The 23909-nt window shown below is 40.4% G+C and overlaps 1 protein-coding gene across 1 annotated transcript in view; it reads right to left on the minus strand.

The window, feature by feature from the left end:
- The window catches only part of Galnt5 (polypeptide N-acetylgalactosaminyltransferase 5), a 39268-nt gene extending 30432 nt beyond the window's left edge, over positions 1-8836 (minus strand). Inside the window, exon 1 of the mRNA XM_051166346.1 lies at positions 7136-8836. Within this exon, the coding sequence (XP_051022303.1) occupies positions 7136-8550 (1415 nt within the window). The 5' untranslated portion in view covers positions 8551-8836. The remainder of the gene's footprint in view (positions 1-7135) is intronic.
- Positions 8837-23909: the final 15073 nt, after the last annotated feature.

Below are 23909 nucleotides of genomic sequence, written 5' to 3' on the forward strand. Positions count from 1 at the left end.
TTCTAGGATGAAAATAGCACTGGAGGAGGGTACCCGTAGTCCATGTTTCTTGCTTGCTCTACTGTGTGTGACCTTGGGCAAGTCACCCCTCTCCTCAACTGCTTTGGAAAATAGGTAGTCACCTTGGACTCCTCACCCACAGTCATTGTCTAGTGAGATTTTCTGCATAATGTTAGCCTCATTTGCCTCCTCATCTCTGACCTATGCATGAGGAAGAGAAGAGTCTTAATTTCTCCAAAAGCCATATTACTATAAGGAATCAAAAGAAGGAAGCTATGGCACCTATAGAAAAAGCACTCAAATTCAAAGTTGGGGGATCTCATATCTGCTACTTGGTTCCCTTACACAGCCTCACTTTTCTCATCAGTAAAGCATACAAGGCAGGTTCTTATCCTTCATGCTGCTCTGAGGTGCTTAGTTTAAAATGGAAATGCACATATCACATATAGGCATCACTGTATGGAGTACTGTAAGCATGCCTTGTGAGTCTCAGCAAGGCCTAGATTTCCTTTCACAAAAAAACCTTTGACAAACCAAGGAGGCCTAGACATCATCATGAGGTGGGCAAGAGCCCGGCTGGTGCTGTGCAGTTATTATCTGCTGATGGCAAATCAGAAGACGGAGCGTTCGTATCTAACACATCACTTCTGAGCTGTCAGCCTTTGCCTTTCTTTGACTCTGTGTGTGTGTGTGTGTGTGTGTGTGTGTGTGTGTGTGTGTGTGTATGTGTGTGTTTATGAGTGTATGTGTGTGTTTTGTTATTCATTAATAAAGAGATATAATATTTTATCAGGTTGTCATGGCTGTTGTACCAATCCAGTGAGATAACAAACATGAAAGATAAAAGGTACCAGCTGCCTTGCCTGGTGTGCTGGCTCTTGACCAACAATAAGGAAACATGGCATACAGGGAACTCAATGGTCACTGCCTAAATTACCTGCCACAGGAAAGACTGGGGTGATGGTGACCATATCAACCTTGAAATTTTTTCTTTGGGTGAATAAGGATTCAAGTGGCAAGAACTTTGCAAATGTTCAGTTCTCCATCTCAGATGGAGCACGTGGCCGATGCGGCACATCTAAAAGGCAAGCCCATTAAAAGGTACTTGAATTTGGCATAAGACAGATGTTTTTCCAGGGAAGTCTAAGCAGCTCCTTTCAGCTTTGAAAGAAAGCAAAACAAAGCCTCTAAACACTGCTGTTTTTCCTATGTTTTCTTACCCTTGGTGGGGGAAGGGGCGGAGCAGATGCATTCTCCTCTTTGGAAAGTTCTGTTGGAACGGGTCAGGCAGAGAGCACAACAGGAAATTATGTGCTGGGACAGAAGGACCCGGGGCAATCAAGAATTTGATAAAATGAGGCTGGCGGTTGAATGTGGCCTTCTGTTAGACGTCTGAGAAAGCTGTAGGGCAATGTCTTATACTCACTGATTATACTCCCTCAAGGGCGTGTCTAGGGCCTGGAAGCATTTGGGAGGACACACTGATCTGCTTCAACTTCCTAGGTTAGTGTTAACTGGGACTCCTATAATGGCTTTCTCTGCTTCGAATTAATGGTTGAAAGGTGTGTTATGTTTGTCTCTGGCTGTTCTTCTCTTTCTAGTTAGGGATGAATGTGACACAGAGGAGCATCTGAAGGCTTTGGGATTACCTCTCAGCCATATTTAACCACTGCTAAGTGATGGGCTAGTTTCTACTTTTTAAACCCATTTTTTCTCTTATTTTCTTTCATAAATACCTTTTTTGAAATTGTGCAACAGGTCCCCAAGCCACCCTCTTACATAGACACACGACTGCTCACAAATACACGTTTGCACGCACAGATACACACACCTACAGAAGCACCACTGAGCGCTTTCACACTCAGGTAGGAAGACAGGAAAGGAGCCTTTCAGGTGGTGCCTTTCCTTGCTGCTGGTGGGTTATTCCCTGGCTGGGAAAAATCACAGCTGCTCTGGTCTATCCTGATGATGTTCGCCAATCACTATTAGCCACTAAATCACCTTCCACTGCACCAATTCAAACATTTGTCCCATATGAAAAGAAACATTGAATTTTATTTGACTTTAACGTTTTCTTTTCTCTCAGAGAGATAAACCTGAAGAGGCTTGAGGATCGGGAGGATGTGTGATCCACTATTACCTGTCTTGTTGCCTGTCTTCCTTCTCTAAACTTTACTATGGCTTTCTTGACCTTCCTACCGTCAACGTTAAGATTCCAGAAAATTCCCCTCAATCGTTTTGCAGTTTTCTAGGAAATGCCCAGTGCTATCTTTTGCTTCTCATGTTTGCCAAAAGAAAACCTTTCTTATCTTGGTAGGAAGGAACCAAAGTATTGTTGATGGTTCTGGCTCTGAACTAGGACAACAAAGATGGATTTTAATGGCTCCATGGGAGAGTTTGACAGAATGCTGTAGGAGCAGCCAGTGTTAAGGCAGACCGTGGAGCACTGTGATGGCACGGGAGACATATATAAATGAGTGCATCATAACTCACTGCTCTCTGAAAAAGTGTTTTCAAATTTTGTTTTATAAGTATGAGTGTTTTGCCTGCCCATGTGTATGTCTCTGTGTGTGTGAGTGTGTGTGTATGTATGTGTGTGTGTACCATGTGTGCAAATAGTGCAAATAGAGGGCATCAGCTCCCCAGGACTCAAGTTACAGATGGTTGTTAGTCACCATGTGGGTGCTCTGTTTTGGACCTGGGTCTTCCACAAAAGCAATACATGCTCTTAACTCCTAAACCATCTCTCCAGCCCCAAGTCTTATTGTATTTTGACTACTAAATGCTGGTGGCAAAGATTCTTTTAAGTATTTTGTTTTCTCCAAGTCCAGATTCAGCAAGTACACTCTTAAAGTAAGTTCACTTTTGGAGTTCTATCTTAACCAGATCAGGAATAATGGCAGGATTTTCCTAATAAAATGACCCTGCTTGTGATAGCTAGCACCTCAGCTCAGCTTAGACACAGACACACACAGACACAGACACAGACACACACACACATACACACACATACACACACACACACACTAAAAGCAAGGATTTCAATGACTAGGTTTTTTTACTTTGAAAAGATTGAATATGGCAGTTTAAAGTGACTGTCAAAAGAGCATTTGTTTTTTGTATATTTTATAAGTAAATAGTCTAGATGGAAATGAAATTCCATCTTATTTCTTGAAATAAAAATTCTAAACAAAAGCAATTCTCTCAGTTGAAAGTCAAAACATCAGAATTAAAACTAAAAGAACAAAAATAAGAGCTAATGAATAAACATGAACCAATTCAAAGCTGAGTGTACAATAGGACATAGTTACCTTCAGCCAAATAAAAATATATTCCACCCATTCAACATAAAAAATCAAGATGCAACTATGAATTTATGAAGCAATGTAGTATAAGCTTCATTTGAACTGATACCTCTCATTCATTTATTGATTAACAGTTGCATTAGTTTTCCAAACCCATTTCAGAGAAACAAGCTTTTAAAGTCAGTACAGTGCAAGCCTTTATCTTTGGAACACTCAGTTCTGTGCTGTACCCCAAGGGAGAACGAAGTAAAGTTGAAGACAGTTTCTACAGAAGCTTGGGATTTCATTGCAAAGGCAAAAAGTTGCTCAAGGCTCTTTTTAGTGAGAAGCCAAAGCGTTTCAGCAAAAAGAAGGCTGCATACATTCAACACTAATGGAGTTTAGTAGTCACAGATACGTCACCGGCCCAGTGTAGGCACACTACACTGGAATTGTGAGTGATATTGATTGATTAGCATGGGAGGGAGAAAAAAGTGAGGCCGTGTAAGCAGATTTCAAAGGAAGACTATGTAGAAATCAGCTAACAAAACAAATGGGATATTTGGGAGTATAATGTATAGAAAACAGTCATATGATTTGAGGAATTGGCCTGGTGGGTAAGGCACTTACCAGGCAAACATAAGGATGAGAACTTAGACTCCCAGAATCCACCAAGTGGTGGCTGCCTAGAATCGTAGTACTGAGGAAGAAGAAACAGGATCTCCAGGGCAAGCTGATTAGCTAGCTAAGTAAGCTGTGTGTTCTTCAAGAGACCTTGATTCAATAAATGAAGCAGAGGGCAATTGAAGACACCCAGTGTCAACTTGAAGCCTACACACACACACACACACACACACACACACACACACACACACACACCCCTATTCGTCAGCCCTGAGATCACAGTATGAGCAATGCTGGTGGCAGAAAGGGGTCCTTTGAGCTGTCTCTCTGAAAGATAGAAAGAAAAGGCTGGAAGAGTTGGCTGGGAAAAGAGACTCTGATTTTAAGGCTAAAGTAGGAGATGTTGTCCTGGCAACCCTGTCTCTTCTACTCAACGTCAACCTTGTCCTAGCATATCAGTTAATTTAGCTTTAAGAAGTGAAGTAGAAACTAGTCATTATCTATACTGAGAAATGAAATAAAAATGAACACTGCAAATCCATACTTTTAATTCGTTTTCACTCTGTATTCAGCAGAAAGTTATGAGATGGCACTTATTGTGTCAATTAATCTATAATAGAAGTTATGTTTTAAAATATAAACACCTGGGAACTCTTCTTAAAGTTTTGAAATTCAAAGCTTACGAAGGTCTGCACTTCAGCTAATTGTGAGAACTGGTTCTCCTAGCATTCTTCCCACATATCAATGCCTGTATGCACATACTTTCTAACAATATTTTATAATGATTCTCTGAAGATGACTATAGTTTATTATCTTAAATATTATTATATGCACAAGTGAGATACTTCAGATACTTTTTTTACCAAAGCTGAAGAAAAATAATATCAAAGCTTAAAAAAAAAAAAAAAAAAAAAAAAAAAAAAAAAACTACAGCCAAAACAGCCTTGTTCCAAATTTTGCCTACCTAAAAGAACCACGGGTTTTTAATTTTCTTTCAAACATATTCATGAGGACACATGATTTGCAAATATTCATACTTAAAGTCTGAGTAAAAGAGAAGGAAAATGATTTATTCTTCCTTTTAAGGAAGAGTAGTACAAAAAAGGGCCAGAAATCCTTTGGGGTGTCACGTTTTGGCTTTCCGGTGGCTAGCTCTTCCCTACCAGATTGGGTTTGGGGGCAGATCATCAGCCAGGCAGCTTTCCTAGAGACTCTCACACCTATATTTAGCCAAGGTGGTTTGCGTGGCAGGAGGGAGGGGACTTGGCAACGTGCTCCCTGACTCACCATTGCAAGCACACGTGTCAGTTTCAGGAACAGCAGTGGGACAACCTCTGGCAGAAGCCAGAGTCCACTTGTAACCTTCCTGGGCTGCAGGACTCCACTTCCATAAACTAAATTATAAATTAACCAGCTCCAGGTGGCAGGGAGCCTTCAGTAAATCAGCTGGGTGATAGTGTGAGTGCTTGCTTTTGGCCTCACACACTCATCCTTTCTTCTACTTGGAGCTGGATCCCACGCTCCTGTGTCATGCCTGATTCTTGCTCAGGCTGGTAGCAATCTGCTGGGTACCCAGGGCACACTTACACAAAGCTGCCTACACAGAGACTTTATTTTTCTGTGTTCTTTGCACAATGTTGTTGTTACTGTGCAATACTGCCTCATGTAGGATTTTTAGGTTATAGCTGATCTAACATGTTTAGAATCCTTTTGGAAGGTAATACACAAGAGACAACAGAGAGGGAAATTTCAAATGTGAATTTTAATCACTTCTCTTCAAGGAACTAGGTCAATGATCAGAGACAATTTAAGTTTCTAGGACCTCAGCTTCCTCCTCTGGGAATGTTACTGTGTTCTTCTTGGGGATGCATCGTCAATTTGAGGCATATGGTGGCACAGTGCCTAGGCCAGTGGTGCGTGGCCAATAGCCATGTGTCAACAGCTAAGAGACTGAACTCTCTTCTTTGCAGATGACATCACAATGAAGACACTCATCTTGCTACTGTGAGTACAGGTTCATCTGTACACACCTTCTTTCTGATAACCCTGTCCGGAACATTGCCCTAACTCCCTAAGTTCAAAAGAAAACTTTTCTGAAGAAGTCAAAGAAAGCCATTGTTTATGTACCACACATGCTCAATGTCTCAATGTTGCCATTTGTGGATTCCAGCTTCCAGGCTGGGTTGGCTTAGGGAACTGCGCATCATTATAATTAGAGCTATACTATTAATTAATGGGTAACGAGTGTGGCTACAAGTTCCTTCACTTATAAATACACAAAAGGGTCAGAACTGCATTTGAATCATGTCTGTGACTGGATCCTCCTTCTTATGAGGAAGCTAATGAGTTTACTTGTTTGATGAACTGGATCATGATGGTCCATCGGAAAGCTTTAGAGGTGTGCTACTATGTACCCATGATACATGTGACATATTAGCAAGGCACTAATTACAAGAGTGCCCTCATCCATTAATTCAGGTCATAACGCCTGCCCCCTCCTTTCTCAGGCTCATGAAGTTCACATACATATATGTAGACTCCTGTAAACACAGAAACGCTGCTATCAGGACTGTTGGTAGCCTGCTCTTTATGCTCCTACAGGTGTTTGCTTGTTGTGGATGGACTTGCTTTTCCAGCATTCCTGTTCCAAGTGACGGAATGCATAAATGTCTATTATTCTAGCCCACAAAAGGGGCCTTTAAATTTAGAGAACAATCAATTCTTTTTTTTTTTTTTTTTGCCCCAGTTATCATTACTTATGATCATTTTATATTTGACACTAGGGAGAATTCGGAGGCCCCCTATCAGTGTATATACCAACATTTCCCAGATACACTCCTGACAAGCTTGTAAACAATGAAAACTTCCAACTTGGTGATTTACTGTGCTGTCACTGTTGTAACGGGACTATGCTTTACACTTTACCACTTAGATACAGATTATCAGGAACTGAATGCCTCTACTCATTTAAACAGGTTTTTGACAAAGGGAAGAGAATGAAACCTAAGGAGCAGACCTGAGATCTGAGCATAGAAAGAGAACACAGTACATTTCTCACACCAGGAGTTTTCTCTGGGCCCGTGGTAGACTATTCGGCTACCATCAAACAACTACTATCAAATTAATTCCCTAGGTGGCAAAACTCACGCAAAATTAAATTGCAATAAACCCTTCGGTACAAAAGCACAATACTTAACTCAAGGAAAGAGACGAGAAATGGGTCTTACCCAGCAGGCCTTGTGTCTTCAATGGCTCTGTCCACTGGAATCAAGTCACTAAGGTAGACGTTGAAGTTCCCTTCATTCCATCTCCGTTCAGCCTCCTTTTTCTTCCCAGGCGGGACAACCACAGGTCGCCCAAACTGACCTGGAGCACTGGGATCCCTTGGAGAAAGAGTCATGTCGATTCTTAATACACGGTGCCTTCCAGGATTTTCAGAGCTATTTGCATGGCTTTGCTGGTGTCCCTCGGCCTGGGCCTTAGCGGAGAAGTTGCGTCTTGCTGGATGGAGTCCCCCAGCTAAGGTAGGCTTGGCTTGAGACCCTACTCTCTGTCGAGCTGGAGGAGAGGAAGATGTCTTGCTTTGATTGCTGGGATTATGTTTACCTTGGCTTCCATCCAGTAACTTAGGAAAGACAGCTTGTGTTTTAGAATTAGGCACCTCTTTGGTGCCTGTCCTCAGGTCTTCTTCTTTGGTTATAATCACTACGTGGTTTTCAGAGAAATTAAGTTTCTTCCATGGCGCCTCTTTGGCCCCATCATCTCCTGGCAAGCCTCCCAGCTGTGCCTCATTCATAGATTGCTTCTTCAAATGATCTGTGTCAGCAATGAACTTAAAAAGAGGTAGCACTTTATAGGCTTCGTGTTTTAGTTCCTTGCTCTGAGCCTCAGTTTCCTTTATGGGTGTGGCGTCCCCAGATTTCAGGATTGGTGGGTGCATCCTCGAGTTTGTCACTATCTGTGATTGCTGCTTCGGTCTGTCAGTTTTGACACTGGTGGTTACGTTCGAGGCCCTTTCAGATGCTGGCTTTGATGTGTGATTGCTGAGATTAGCATTCTTTGGAGCCTCTTGTTTTTTATGGAAGGGTTCTGTATGTGGTGATATTTTGGTCAATGGCGTTCCCCTTGATGCCGTGAATGGGGTCTTCTGGAACCCTAACACAGATGTTTGCTTGGACATCACGTGCTGGGAGGAGGCTTCAGGCTTGCTGTCTCTCCCCTTGGTCTTCTGCATGGGAAGAGTCACTGGGAAAGTTTGCAGATATGCAAGATGCCACAAAGGCACAGCTTTCCCTCTTTCCAGGCGGATGTGCATTTTCCCTTTCCTCTGGCCTTGGTCCATAATCTCCTCAACCTTGAGTACATGGTCCTCAGCCTTTCTAAACTTCTCCTTGCCCCACACTCCATGCTGGGGCAGCCTCATCCCTCTAAAGCTGGTATAAAAGATCTCCATTTGGTCTGGCCGGACTCTGAATCCTGTCTGTTCCCTCCTCGTGAGGTCTTCTTTGAGTATCCCTGTGTTGATCTCACTGAATGAGAGGCGGAGAGCTGCCATGTCAAAGAGCAGCCAGATGACAGAAGCTGCAAATATAAACGCCAAGACTCGCCCACTTCCTCGGAAAAACTTTCGGATCTTGTTCATCTTACAGAGGCTTGCCCTCCCTCTGAGTGGCTTACCTGGAGTGGAGAGAAAGTTGAGGCGGGCAGCAGCAGCAGCAGCAGCAGCAGCAGCAGCAGCAGCAGCAGCAGCAGCAGCAGGAGCAAACCAACGCCCCCAACCGAGCAGGAAACAGCCCTCCAAGGGGAAAAAGCTCTGCTCTTACTGCCTGCCTGTCACTCTCTGCCTGCGTGGCATTTCACAGCAAAGCATTTGTGCCTGCTCACTGGCACTGGCTAAACTCTAGTAAACACTGGCTCCAGGTGACTCCCAGAGCAGTCAGCTGCAGCCGCAAGATAGTTCACTGCATCTTGTCTAGGGAGCCCATGCCCACCTTTCTTCAAGCCTCAGAAAAGGTGGGGCTAGGATGGGGCTGCCAGCTGCTGCCTCTCTCCTCCCAGTTCCTTGCATGCTGTAACTCAACACCAGTTCTCAGAAGAAAAACATTTCAAGCCATTACCCAGCAAACTTCATTCCGCTCTCACCTTCTGGGCTATGTGAGAGAGTGTGTGTGTTTTAAGGGCAATTAAACAGAAATCAAACTAGCTTAGAGGGCATGTGTTCCTGGTTTGTAACCCCACCTACTCTACTCCTACTCATTAACCCTGTGGTACCCAGATGCTTGAGTGCTCTGCTGGAGCAATTAACTCTTGACCTTAATGTTTCAGCTCTAAGAGGTTAATGACTTTAGGAAGGGGGTATCTTATAGCTTCATTGCCAGAGAGGGGTGTTTACCTATTCAGAAGGCTTCAACCATCAGGTACAGAAATATCTCTTTGTAAGTCAGCGACTCTTTTTTACAGTAATGAGCTCTTTTTTATTTTCATTCTTAGACTTTAATAGACTGTCATATTCCTTAAAAAAAAAATTCAGGACACTTTGCTATGATCTGAATGTTTGTGTTACTCCAAAATTCAACATGGAAACCCTAATCACCAATAGTGGGATATTAGCACAGAGAGGTGTTTGGGATGTGATGAGATAAGGAAGATGCAACCCTTATATATTAGATTAGTGTCCTTGTAAAAGAACCCAATGAACTGACTTGCCCCTTCCACCATGTGAGGGCCAACACGAGGGAACCTTGAAGAAACGAAGTGACAAAGCCTTGCCTGACACAATGTCTGCTGTTTTGGGACTTGCTAGCTTCCAGATCTGTGAGAAATTAATTAATATTGACTATAGACCACTCAATCTATGGTATTTTAAAAAATAGAAATTTAAGTCTATTAGGGCATGGGCCCGTATCAGTATTTACTAAGTCCTGGAGCAGTAACAGCTTGAAATGTGTGACTCTGAATGATCCTGGGAAACTGAAGGATTAGTGGCTTTCTTATAGACTTGACCTTAAATAGCACTCAGAAGTCCCCTTTATCAGTTGTTTATCTTGTTGCTGTCACCTGACAAAAGTGACTTAAGGAAAGAAGGACTTATTTTGGTTCACAGTTGTAGGGAGCAGTGCAGCCCACCATGATGGGGAGGTGATGGCACAGGGGACCAAGCTAGGTGGTGGCCATAATGACTCATCTGCAGTCAGGAAGGAGAGAGAGAGAGAGGGGGGGGGAGAGAGAGAGAGAGAAAGAGAGAGAGAGAGAGGCAACAGTGGACTTAGCTTGTTTTTTTACCATCCAGTATACCAGATTATAGAATGGTGCCACTCATGTTTATGGTCTTTCCACTTTAGTTATCCCAATCCAGCAAACTCCTCAGAGACGTGCCTTGTCGCTCAGATAATCTAGACCCTATCATGTTGACAATAGGAGCTATCTCCACCACAAATTCTGAATAAATGCCAGGCAGAAGTAGAAATGATTTATTGTCTTGTATTATGTCTTTTAGAAGTTCCCAGGTCTTTTCAATGTACAATCAATCTTGTAACACCTTGGTCTATATAAACCCCTCTTCTTGCCCTGCAGCCCACTCCAGCTTGGAGTGCTGTCCACATGATGGCTAATTTTAGTTGTCACCTTGACTGGCTTAAGACTACTTAAGACTACTGTGTGTTTCTGTAAAGATCCTTTGGGAATGGACCGGTGTTTGGGCCAGTGAACTGAATACGAAAGATGTGGGCAGGTGTCAAGAGTTCAGAGAAGGCAAATTTACACTTCCTTCTGTAGAGACAGGATGGCCATTTCCTCCTGAGCTCAGCGATCAGAACTTCAAGTTCTCTGGCCTTTGGTCTTGAGGACTTACTGAAGCAACCCCTTCATTTCTCACGCCTTAACTTTAGACTCCACTGGCTTCATCTGCTCCTGCGGCTTCCCAACTTGTATGGTATCACACTGCCAAACTCCTAATTTTCTGGCTATGGCAAACATATTGTGGGAGGGCATCTAACCATCCACAACTGTGAGACAATTCCTCTCCTGTATTCCTTGTCATCTATCTACCATCTATGTCTCAGCTGTCTGTACATTCTCTTGTTTCTGTTTCTCTGGGTAACACTAACGATAGCCTCCATTGGTTGGTGTTGTTAAGTTAGAACAACCTAGAATTCCATGGAAGATGGGCCTCTGATTGAGGTTCTGGGAGGTTTTCTTAGTTGGCTAACTGTGGTTGGGAGATCCACTGTGTTTGTGTGCAGCACCATTTTGTGGGGTAGAGCCTGACTGAGTGACAGGGAGAGAGAGTGAACTGAATGCTAGCATGAGCACATTAATTCATTACTCTTCAGTCTTGGATGTAGTGTGAGAAGCTGTCTTATGTTTCTGCCACGTTGACTTCCAAACGATGAGATTCGCTGGAATTGCCAGCCAATCAAACCATTTCTCCCTATGTTCCTTTTGTTGGGGTATTTTATCATAGCAACAGGAAACTAAGATACAACCCCATCATTTTTATAAAATTGCTTTTTAGAGTAATACCTAATAATAGCTATGCCTCACAAAACAAGTGAATGAGGATGGACAATTTTAAAAAATTTTATTAACTTATTCAGATTGCAACTCAGTTGTTATCCCATCACTTGTATCCTCCCATTCCTCCCTCCTTCCTGCTTTTACCCTATTCCCCTCCCCTAGGTCTATGATCCAGGGGGACCTTCTCCCCCACTATCGTCACTTTGTCACCGTTAATTATAAGGATTGTGCAGCAGGTCTGAAATCACTGCTCTGGAACTGCTTTCTGAGAACACCTGAATGATATGATGCCATTTGCTCCAGAGAACTAATCATCCATCCTAGGAGGTGAACATGGTGGACTCTGAATTCTTTATTCTTAGGCATTGCCTTCTGCAGTGGCCAAACAAGGTTTACACTTTGATCCTAAGGGGATAACCCAGATGTAACATAATTTTTCTTAGCTCCTAATTCTCTTCCCTGTTTAATATTTGCCTTCTTATTCTTGGTTGGAATATTCTTATTTAGTGGGAGCATCAGAGCTCAGCTGTTTCTTCCATACATATCTGCCTTCATTCATCTGCCCTTCTTATATGTAAGATGCTGAATAAAGACACATAATTACTAACATTAAGGACATCGTAAGTTCTAGCGGGCACTGAAAGATAAGCATGTTTTGGATATTAATGTACAATCTCGAGAATGAAAAAAAAACCCCTTTGGAATTTTGTGGTGACATAGTTCAGTAAGTATGGGTGCTTGTTAAAAAGTCTATTTATAGACTTGAAGGAAAATATAAGAATGTAATTATCTCCTCTTGTTATATTGTGGCCCAGAGAAGAAATATTAGTTGAATTTAAAAAAAAAAAAAAAAACTTCTCAGTTAACAAAAGCCCAGAAGTGAAGACAGAGTGTTGCGGCTTTAGTGGATGCACAGCTTCTGAGAATAGCACAGCGGCGGGTCTGGCGTTAACATGGGTGTGTTTTCCCCACTGTGTTCCAATCACTTCACTCAGCTTTCTTTTGAACATCACATTCAGGACTTACAATGGCACATGAGAAAGATAAAATTACAATACTTGTTCTGTAGACAGAAAATGAAAATGAAGAGAAACAAAATGCCTTAGAGCTTAGATCGGAAGTGTAGGCACTTGAAGACAACACTGTGTGAGGTTCTGGCCCATGGAATTAAATGTTACAGAAGGCTATTCCTTGCACTCAGGGTTTCTTAAATTCTTTACCAAAGAAGTTTTTATGTGAGCCTTGGCATATAAATTAAAGTAATATGTTTGAAAGAATTTCATTGATATTTATATAATTTTCTCACTTATTAAAGACAAAAGCAAATTATTTATAATATACTAGTGAGGTAGACATACTTAACTTTAGCTGAAACAATTAAATTTTGGCTGAATATCTGATGTTACATGAAGTGTGCCTTCAGCTTTTTCAGAGCTGATAAGTATTTTAGTTTCATAATTCCTAGTGCTATAGTATGAAATGGCAGGAGTGTGTATGTACGTGCCTGCGTGCATGTCTGTCTGCATGTTTTGGTTAATTTTTCTTATCCACTTGGTCCAAACTGGAGTCGGCTAGGGAACAGAGAACCTCAGTTAAGGTGACTAGCATGATTATGGCAATGAAGCAAGAAGTTTAACTGAGTATTTTGTCTTATCCTCACCATTATTATTGCATTTTATTTTTTCTAAAAGATTGTATTTTATGTACATAAGTGTGTGCCTGAGTATATACATGCACCAAGTATGCATTAGTTACTTTTCTGTTGCTGTAATAAAACACCTCGACAAAGGCAACTTATAGAAGAAAGGGCTTATTTGGATCTTACAGTTCTGGAAGAGCAGAGCAAACTTAAGCATGCTAGTCAGCAGCAAGCACGGCAGTAGGAACAGGATGCTGACAGATCACATCTTTAACAACAAGCATGAAGCCTAGATGGAAGGAAAGTAGACAAGGCTTTTTATTTTCCAAGACCACCCTCACTAACATGCTTCCTCCAGTGCATAAATCTTCCAAAACAGCGTCACCACACAAGGAACAAGTGTCCAAATGATTGAGACTATAGTGGGCATTGCCCAATGGAACATCACAAAGTGTTTACAGTGCCTGCGGAGATCACAAAAGAGCATCACATCCTCTGGAGTTACAGGAAGTTGTGAGCTGCCTAATGTGGCTACTGAAACTGAACCATTGAAGATCAATAAGTGTCTTTAACTCCTGAGCCGTCTTTCCAGTCTCTGTCATTCCATCTTAGGATGGATTCAGTCATGATCGCTCTTTAGTGAGAGTAAACTACACACTCAAAACAGAGTAGATAACACTTTCTGTCCCTAATAGCATGAAAGATCCATCTAGAACTCTGTCAACACTATAACAACGATTCACAATCAGAGTATCAAAACAATGTGGGTACCTTTAGCATCGTGGCTAGTTTGAATAAAAATACCATGTTAAACCCCAATACAAAATACTTCGTAGATAGTCTACAAAGTTGACATTGAATCTAGGGGCAGTTGACTTAAAATGGCACCACAGTTAGAGTCATTCGAACTCTAGTAAGAAAAAATTAACATTTATGATGAGCTTAATTATGCTGGGCATCCTCAGCACACTGTACTGAATATATATTTTTCCATCCATATCCATTTTATCTAATATCAACAACTTATATGATTTGAAGGAAGAATGTAGAGAAAGCTAGAGTGGGATGTTGCCAGAAGTGAGATTTACCAGAAGCAAAGCAATTAATTCTAGCTTACTCTTTAGGCTGACATATGCCTCAGGAAGAGACAACAGAAAGAGAAATAAAAACATTGATAAAACCTTGAGAGAAGGAAATATGGATTTGGAGCATTCCTGAAGCACTGGCTTTGTTGGGGATAGTCACAAAAGCATGGCTGTGTCAAACACCCAAGAACTTCTGTGGAGATGTCACAATTAAATGTGGTTCTACAGTTCAACATCATAGGTGCTTAAGGGTCCAGTACCAGTTTCTGACAATCCTACCAGCTGTGCATTTCTGAGTCATTTTTTCCTGGACAACATATTTGATGTTTTTTGTTTTTATTTTTGCCTTGTTTCGTTTTACTTCAGACCAGTGACTGTGGATGGGTTAAATGGAAGATAAGACAAGGAAATGTGACAATTCTTTCTTTAGCAGGAGTCAACACACACATTGCTCAACAGATAACCTTTTTGTGGGTTATTTGGTTTAATTTAGTTAGGTTGATTTCCATGTTATGAGCCAAAAGCTGATAATATAAGGTTGTTTACAGAGGTAACTGTAACCTGGAGAACAAAACTGTTTTTCCTGGAAGGTTCGATTATCCGATTTCTCAAAATTCTGTGCATATTTATTTGGAATAGGTATTAATATAAATACACGTAATTACAACAATGATCTTTGGGGATGTTGCTCCAGTTTTTCATATAGCTCCAATTATGTAGTTTGAAGGAAAAAAAATAGGTACTTTTAGCTTCTGTCCTCTGGGTGTAATGGACATCATAGCAGGAACACCTCCCTCTATTTTGCCTGGCTATGTCTGGACACACAACCGTATTAATAACAACTACCCACTAAGAACTCACTGAGCATCCAGCTCTAGGCTGGTCTCCTGACATTGGTATGCACAGCATTGGATTTTTCCAGACCAGATCACAAGCTCTTTTCTGGGGTGACTCTCAGTAATTGGAGTAGCATGTGGACCCTTGTTCTATGCCCACAGTGTCACAGAACCAACCTCACTGTTAGTCAGTGTGAAGATGGCAAATCTAGCCTTAGTTTTAGTCCTAACCCTTCAGTGAGAATGCAGCATCTTAGAAATGTTAGTACTAGTTCTCTGACTTCCTACCTATGGTGGTTTGAAGGAGAGTGGGCCCTTTGTGCTCATATATTTGAATCTTGGGTAACCCTGTCAGTGGAACCGTTTGGGAAGAATTAGGTGTGGCCTTTCTGGAGAAGGTGTATCACTGGGGCGGGGGGGGGGGGGGAAGATTTTCCACTTCAAAAGCCCACACCATTCTAACTAGTGTTCTTTGCCCTGTGCTTGTGGCTTGGATGTAAGCTCTCAGCTCCTGCTCCAGTGCCATGCTTGCTTGTCTGCCCATGCTTCCTGCCATGATGGTCATGGATTCTAATACCCAGGAATAGAAAGCCTCAAATGAAATGCCTTAATTTATTAGGTGCTTTGATCATGGTGTCTCTTCTTAGTAATAGAAAGAGTAACAAAGACCCTGTCCAAACCCGTCTTTCAGGCTACTCACTGTTTCCTAACTATGTGAACATGTTCTTGGTAACAAATTTCTGGTTTTGGTTTATAATATTTAGCCTACTACTCAACTCTAATTATAAAGCTATAAATGCAAATGTGCATTCACATATTTTACAGAGAATCTTTATCTATAGAGGAACCACTTAAATTACTTTTCTAGCTTTATAAGAAAATTGTATGCATTTACACTGATGTTTTGACACAGATTGTGAAACGATGACTTCACTGGTGCCACCTGTTATACTCATCCCTCCCTACTTACTTTTGTCTGTGTGCTGAGAGCATTGAATACCTCTCAGAAGGATCACACTATATATCAATACCCTATAATTATTCATGCTACAATGCTATATGTACAATTCATGCTAGAAAACTGAGAATTTATACTATTTAAACATGTTCCTATTTTTCGCTGAGCTTCTGGGAAGCACCATTCAACATTCCTTTTCTAAGTTTGTGTCTTAGATCCAATATGTGAGATCATGCAGCATTAATCTGATATCTTCTGCCTTGTTGCACTAAGGATAATGTCTTTGAAATTCATCCATACTGCTATGAATGGTAAGACCTTCTTGTTTTCTAAATCAGAGTAGTATGTCATTGCTACATTTTCTTTATTCATTCATATGGTGATGGATTCTTAGGTTAATTCTAGGTATACTTGGAAAGAACCTGAGGTTGCAGGTATTTTTTGAAAAGCTATTTTTATTTACTTTAAAGATTAACACCCAGAAATGCAGTTATTGGGTTATAATTCTATTTATTTTTCTCAGGAACCTACATAGCATTTTCCACAACTAATCTACTACTTTTCATTTCTACGAACAGTGCACATGCATCCTTTTTTCCCCACATTCTCATTTATTTTAGTAACAACTTTTCTAACAGGTATGAGAAAATATCTAATTATTTCATGTTTTCTAATATCTAATTATTTAGATATTTAGGTTTTCATTGTGCTTTTTTATGTCAGTAATACTGAACGATATCTTAAGTATCTTTTGGCCATTTGGCAATCTTCTTTTAAGATTTATCTCTATCGGTCCTTTGCCTATGGACTCAATGGGGTTATTTGTATATTGTTGTTGAGTAGTTTGAATGCTTTGGTTTATAAAAGGACTAACTGCTTTTAATTTTAAAAAGTAACCTGTTTTGAGGCAAGTAAGGATGAATAGAGATGGAAGGAAGCAGTGTTAAGTGTTTATACCTGATGATTTCTGATCTTTAAAAAAAAATTCTTTCTTCTTTCTTTTGTTCCTTTCTTTGTTCCTTCCCTCCTTCCTTCCTTCTCTCCTTCATTCCTTTATTTTTTCTTTTCTTTCTTTTTTTTTTTTTGAGAATAAGGTAGACTAATTATAGACAGTGAAGAATTAGGGGTTGGTGGTATCAAAAGACAAGGTTACAGTCAAATATAAAGATTGAATTGGCTTTTATTAATGATTCATAATTGGTACAGTATTTCTTCTGACAATTCAGGAAAGGTGCATGTGATGCTCTTCTTGGTTGTTACCTTGACTATATCTGTAGCTCTCTAAAAGCCAAATGACTAGTTTGAAGGAAAAAATAGTTACTTTTAGCTTCTGTCCTCTGGGTGTAATAGGCATCATAGCAGGAACACCTCTCCCCATTTTGCCTGGCTATGTCTGGACACACAACCTTATTAATAACAACTACCTACTTAGAGATATTTTACTAATTAAATCATTTGAAATGGAAAGACCTGCTTTTAATCCAGATCTTTTGAGATGGGAATATACAACTTTAATCTGAGCCACATCTCCTGCTGGAATCCTAGGACACAGAAGGTGGGAAATTTCTCTCCTTCCCCACTTTCTCTCACTCTCACTCTCACTCTCACTCTCACACCCATTCATTCACTGGCATTAAATCCTACTTCTACATCTTAGGTGCAGCAGATGGATATGATTCTCTAGAAAGATAAAGTAGGATAGTTAGATAAGGTCTTCAAAAACCTCAGAGACATGCAGAATATGCCATTTAAAATGTTTTTACTATTTTAAAGATTCATTGACAATTGGACAGGTTAACTACTGGCAACACTCAGCCTACTTCAAAGAGGATGAGCATTAAAGAAGCTCCTTATGGAGATGGATTCAAATGTGGCAAGCAAGCCACTGGGCAAAATATCCTCATTTCTACCACAGACAGAATTCTGCCTAAAAAAGGGCAAGCTTGGATGTAGGCAGAGTTGAAGGCCCAATTCTGCCAAGACAGGGTAAGCAAGTCCTCAATAGTTCCTGCTTCACAAATATATCTGTCAGATATATTGGGACAGAAAGCTTAAGAAGATGCTGCAACATTATAGAGTTTTGGGTGACTATTCAGGTAGCAAACTGTCTCTGTCATCTTCTCATTTGGGAAGCTACTAACCTGCACTCCCAGCATACTCAGGTAATCAAGTTTATTCCTTCTCAAGTCTCTGATGAAGTTGAAGATCAAGTAGCTTAGTTTTACAATGAAGTTTAGTTACTTATGGGCAAAGATGTTTTTAGGTCTAGATAGGTGTTCTAAGTTGATAATAACAATATGTGATGGTGATTGATTTACATTCAGAAATTTAGATGCATGAAGACAGGAAAGATGTTTTCTTCTAGGCTGTCAAATACAAATACCCAAAACATTAAGAATGTAACATTTATATAATTCCTGATTGTGCCATGGTTCTTCTTGCTGTAGATTTTCTATTGTATATATGTGTAATAATATAAATGTGTATGTAAAAAATTAAGATGCCTACTTCTTTAGGATTTCAGTATATATGAAGATCAACTGAGACATCCAGCCTTGTGGACTGAAAAACTACTGGGTTTGGGGAACCTTCTGTTGGCAGACAGCCATTATTGGACTAACTGGATGACAGCCATTATAATAAATTCTTCAGCCCTCCTTGCATCACTACACACACACACACACACACACACACACACACACACACACACACACACATCATGTCAATTGTGCTTCCCTAGAGAACCCTGATGAATAGTGTTTCAATGGGCATGGCAGAATAGTGCTTTTTATAAGAGAGTTTGAGCAGGTACAAACAAATACTCCCATGACAATAGCATGCAGATTAACAGCGGAGTGATCCTTGGACTATATCTTCAGGATTCTTGATTATTCAGGCTGAATCGCGCATGTTGGAAATTTGCCTGTTCCAATTGATAAAATGCCCCCACAGGCTTGCATACACGACACTCTGATGAGGAGGTTTTCTCTATTAAAGTTTCTTCTTCTCAGATGACTGCACCATGAGTCAGGCTGACAAAAATGTCACCAATACAACCTGCAACAAGATAGAAGCAGGTGTTAAGTGGAAATCAAGCTGAGAGGCAAAAAGAAGACATTGACCTTCAGTTTGCAGGTTTTTTTTTCATGATCTTCATTTGTTTAGATTTTTACGTATGCATAGAGGTATTGAGCTTTTCTGTAGTGAAGTGCCTGACTGTTTTCTCTCACCCTTGGGAGGTAAGAAAGATCCACTCAGAGATGAACACACATGATGAAGAATGTTCACAATCCTCTTAGTGAGCTAAGCAATCGAAGGACAGCTCTAAAGTACCCCCCTTATTTCTGAGGGATGAAATAAGCCTATAGAGAGGTGGATTAATGGACTGAACTGTTGCCCAGCAAAGAGGGAGTACTTGAGAGGGACAGATGAGCTTCCAACATGTAACTTTCATGTATGCATGTGTATGCATGTGATTGTGTGTGCATATTTTTATATAAATATAAGCCCTATGTGGTTAGTGCTTGGGAATTCACTTTTATATGTATGTGACTATACATATACACACACACATATTATGTAGGTATAATATATATATATATAATATATATATATATATAATATACCTACATAATATGTGTGTGTGAAATATTACAACCAAGGTGGCATTGGTCATGTAGCCAGGCATATTGCCGTTTAGAAGACAGATCATATGTTCCACATATGTTTATTTAGGGTAAGGGAGGACTCAGGGGCAACACAACCACTTTAGACTTTTAGAGGGATCACATGTGGGAGGACTTAACTCATTCCATATGGTTCCAGAGGGTGGAACAGAGGCTCAGCCATAGCAGATGTCTGATCTAAATGAGACGCCTTTCTGACAATTAGTACAAAACAAAAGAGATGTGGATTCCTTCTAAAAGTAGCTGATGATCTGTCTGCTCTTGGAAGTGACATGCGGCAGAAGATGATCAGCCATCTGTCACAGAAATTGTAGGGTGGGGGTGGTGCATTCCTCAATTTGGTGAGGTTTGGACTAACCCAGCAAATAGAAAACCTCCCCATCTCCATTCAGAAATGCAGCAATTCTCTAAACCATATAGTGTTCCGGCAGGATGTGCAGGGTGCTAGTATTGTTTTATACACCCATCACTTTTACTCATAAAGATGGAGCTTGAGGTAAAAAGTGAAGCTGAATCGCATCTTAGGACATTTTCATGGTACACAATAGAGTGACAAAGCACATGCGGGACTATCCGGGCCTTTTGAGCTTGCCTCTTGCAATGCACTAACTCAGAAAAAGCTCATCAGGCCGCATGACCTGTTCTTCCCATGCTCTCTTCTGCTTCAGCTTTCCCCACTTTTTTTTTTTTATCTCATATTTGATTCTTGTTTAATATTTTATTTTCTTTTGCTTTTCCCTATTCTGTCTTTTGTGTATAAGGACTGGAACAAAACAACATTTGTCAAGAAGCCAAAGGGTAGGCTGAAAAAAAAAAACACCATAATTCAATCCTTGGCTATAGATAAGTCAAACATAGTTGCTGGTGTGCATGTTTGCAGGTATAGACCTTCCATTGAATGGGATACTGCCTGTGAAGTCTGGTTTGAGGTGTTTTTAACATGGCCAATTGCATTCACAATTTGGAAATGCTGGGGTTTGGGACCAGTCTTGGTTGCCATTATCCCTGGGTGCAGCTGGAAACATTAAGAGGAGAAGAGAAGGGGTTTTTCAGTGCCTTGCAAAGTGCTGGTCAATCACACTCATATCACATCAACCCAGATAACAACAGAACCCCAGTGTACAGCTTGGAGTGGATTATGGAAATAAGCTCTGCACTTCTGAGTATCCCCATTTTGGCAGTGTGATTTGAATAAGCACTGTAACCTTTGTGCAAGAGGGAGTTAAGTGAGTGCCCGCCTTACAGTATCACAGAGAAAAATGGCTTCACACAGGTCAATGCTTAGAGAACACACACATGAGCAGACGCATATGGTGCTCAACACATGTTGGCAACGGTTTTGATTTTTCTGACATTATTGGACATAAGATGGTTTAGATTAATCTCTCATGTTGAGTGCAAAACCTCTTCTCTGCTCCAAAGAGTATATGGGGGAATAATACGTAAGATAATAATTACCAAATAATAATAATTACCAAAAACGTATGGCACAGTGACCCTTGAAGTTATAAAGGTGCTTGCAGTACCACTATTGACACAAGTATGCACTGACATCAGCAAGATTAAATTCATCTAACATTCTCTCTCATCTCTGCTTGTATATGCAAATACATACCCAATCTTTTCCCCAATCCTCCCACTCTTGATACAGATATGTGCTTATGCAGATTCTCAGAGTGAACGCAGCTACACCAACCATTCATGAGGAGCTATGGAAATTAAGATGGGTCTCTGGTCTTGCTCATACACTGATAGAGTGACAAAGCACATGAATATCTTTTCATTTTTACAGATTGACTCGGGAGGCCGCTTAAGATTGTGTGATGTTGTAAAGTCACAGTTTGAGATGGTAATGATTATCCTGTGAGGAAGCAAGTCTGTAAGGCACATTTGATTAAGGGGAGTCTGTTAAAAGAGGGCAATGCCATAAAAATTTCTTTTAGAACAAAAATCCCTAACATCAGTTTGTTTACTTTTCATTTTTAATTTGTTTTATGAAAACAGAGTTGAGATTCTTCATAATTATGTGTGCTTTGGTTTGATGACAATTTCTCAATTGATTTCCCCCATCTGTTAAAATAATTTCCCCTTCCTATTTGACCAGCTCATTTGGAAGGAAACACAAATACATATGTGAGATGAGAACTGAACCATACAATTCTTTCATGTTATGATTATTACATTTTTTGGTGACTGTATGTTGAGAAGTGTAAAAGTTTTTGTATAGCTCATGGTGCATTCATTGATCAACCTTTACCACACATAACTCTTGTGCTCAACTGACTTCATAGAGTATACACAGACAAACACACACACACACACACACACACACACACACACACACACACAACACACACACCATGTGCCAGCTATGGGCTTGATATTTCTACAAGTCAGAAATGGGCAGTTTGCATTCATCTTATGTGTTGCATATAAGAGAGTATCCATATTTTTAAATTAATTGTTAGAAAACTGGAATCAGTACTCACAAGTTCTATGAAGAGGAGGGAAGTATCATAATTTATTAAAATATTATCTCTCAACCTAACACTCTAGTGAAAGATGCTGCTAGCAGGGGCAGATGTGATCATTGAAGATGAGGAGGGCACATTTGCCTGCCTCTGGTACACAATAGTTAATTACAGAGTGCTAGGTAGAAATTAATGGTGCTTATTATTATATTTGAGCCAAAAATTTTGACAAATGAGTTTTGTGAAGTATTGTAATTTGTCTTCTTTTTTAAGGGACTCAAGATTAAGCTCAGTGATTTGCTGTCTAATAAATAGATAGACTCTTACCACCATTACATAGGAAAATACTACCCAAGTGACTGAAATATATCCAATGCTTCTGTGTTGATTTAAATAAGAAACAACCCTCACAGGCTCAGATATTTGATCATTCATTTTTTCAGTTGGCGCTGTTGTTTGGAGAGGAATAGGTGGTAGAATCCTGGAAGAACTTCATCACTTGAGGTAGGCTTTGAGATAATATAGCCTCAGGGCACTTCCGGCTCGGTCTCCCTGCTTGGTGCTTGTGACTGAGATGTGGCTTTTTGTTTGCCATTCCTGCCACCATGCCTGCCACTTGTTGACATGTGTCCATGTCGTGATGTACTCTAATCCCTCAAGAGTCATAAGCCAAAATAAACCATGTTTTCCATAAGCTGCTTCCTGTCAGTGTGTTCCATCACAGCCATTAAAAGTAACTAAGACAACTTCCTCATATGCATAGGCTTGAAATGTGCTTCAAGGTTTTCCATGAGTGACTCGTCTTATTTTGTGACTTGGCTATAGGCAACCAATGAGCTTCAAGTGTAAGTGTGCTCCCAGAGGAAAATTTTAATATAGAAACAGAAGAAATCATACCTATGAAGGCATATTCACATATACTTCTAGTCTGAGATCTGAGCACTAGAAAGGCTGAGACAGGAGAGGTGTTAATTTCAGGCTAATAAGAACTTGTCAGCAAGGAAGAGGAGAATAAAGTTGAGGAGCCAAACTAAAGCACAAAAGTAAATTACAAAGTAGGATGTGTTGTGTGTGTACTATTCCAGAAACACGGGTGAACACATTTTTGTGTTTCCAAAATATCAGAAATTATTTAATAACTATAAATTTACAAGCTTTAAAGGTTTTAATGATAGTAATTTATCACAGAATCCCAAATACCTTGGTAGCCTGGCTGAGGCAAATGCATCTTCTTTAACTCCAACTTTCTAGTATTAGCTTTCTTATCAAACATCATAAAGTAGATATAACCATTACACACACACACACACACACACACACACACGTGTGTGTGTGGTATACAGGTTTAGAATGAATACAAGTTAAAGGTTTCAGCAGTGGGCTGAGAATCTGGAATGACAAGATAAGAAACCAGACATATGGGGTGTGGGAGAAGATGCTGAAGCTTCTGGAGTCTGGGTTTCAGGGTGAAGCTACAGAGTTCAACTGCTAGGGCGAAGGACCAAATGATAGTCTGAGAACAGTAAATGGCTCTGGGAAGATCCAGAAAAGATGTGTGAATAAATGGATCAACAGCGAGTCAAGAAGTCTGCATCACCAACAGAGATCAAACTAAGCCATAGTTCCAGGCACAGTCAGGGAATCCTCTGCTTGTTCATCCTTGATACACCCACCAGGTATCAGATGGCTGAAAAAGAAAAATACGGCTTAAATTCAAGTTTCTTGGACTAGTAAGATAGCATTATGGACCCGTAAGTGATAAATGTAAGGGAAAGCTTTAGGCCATAGGTAGCAGGCATTCACAGAAGGAT

Source organism: Acomys russatus, chromosome 24 (genome assembly GCF_903995435.1).
Source record: "Acomys russatus chromosome 24, mAcoRus1.1, whole genome shotgun sequence".
Classification (NCBI taxonomy): Eukaryota; Metazoa; Chordata; class Mammalia; order Rodentia; family Muridae; genus Acomys; species Acomys russatus.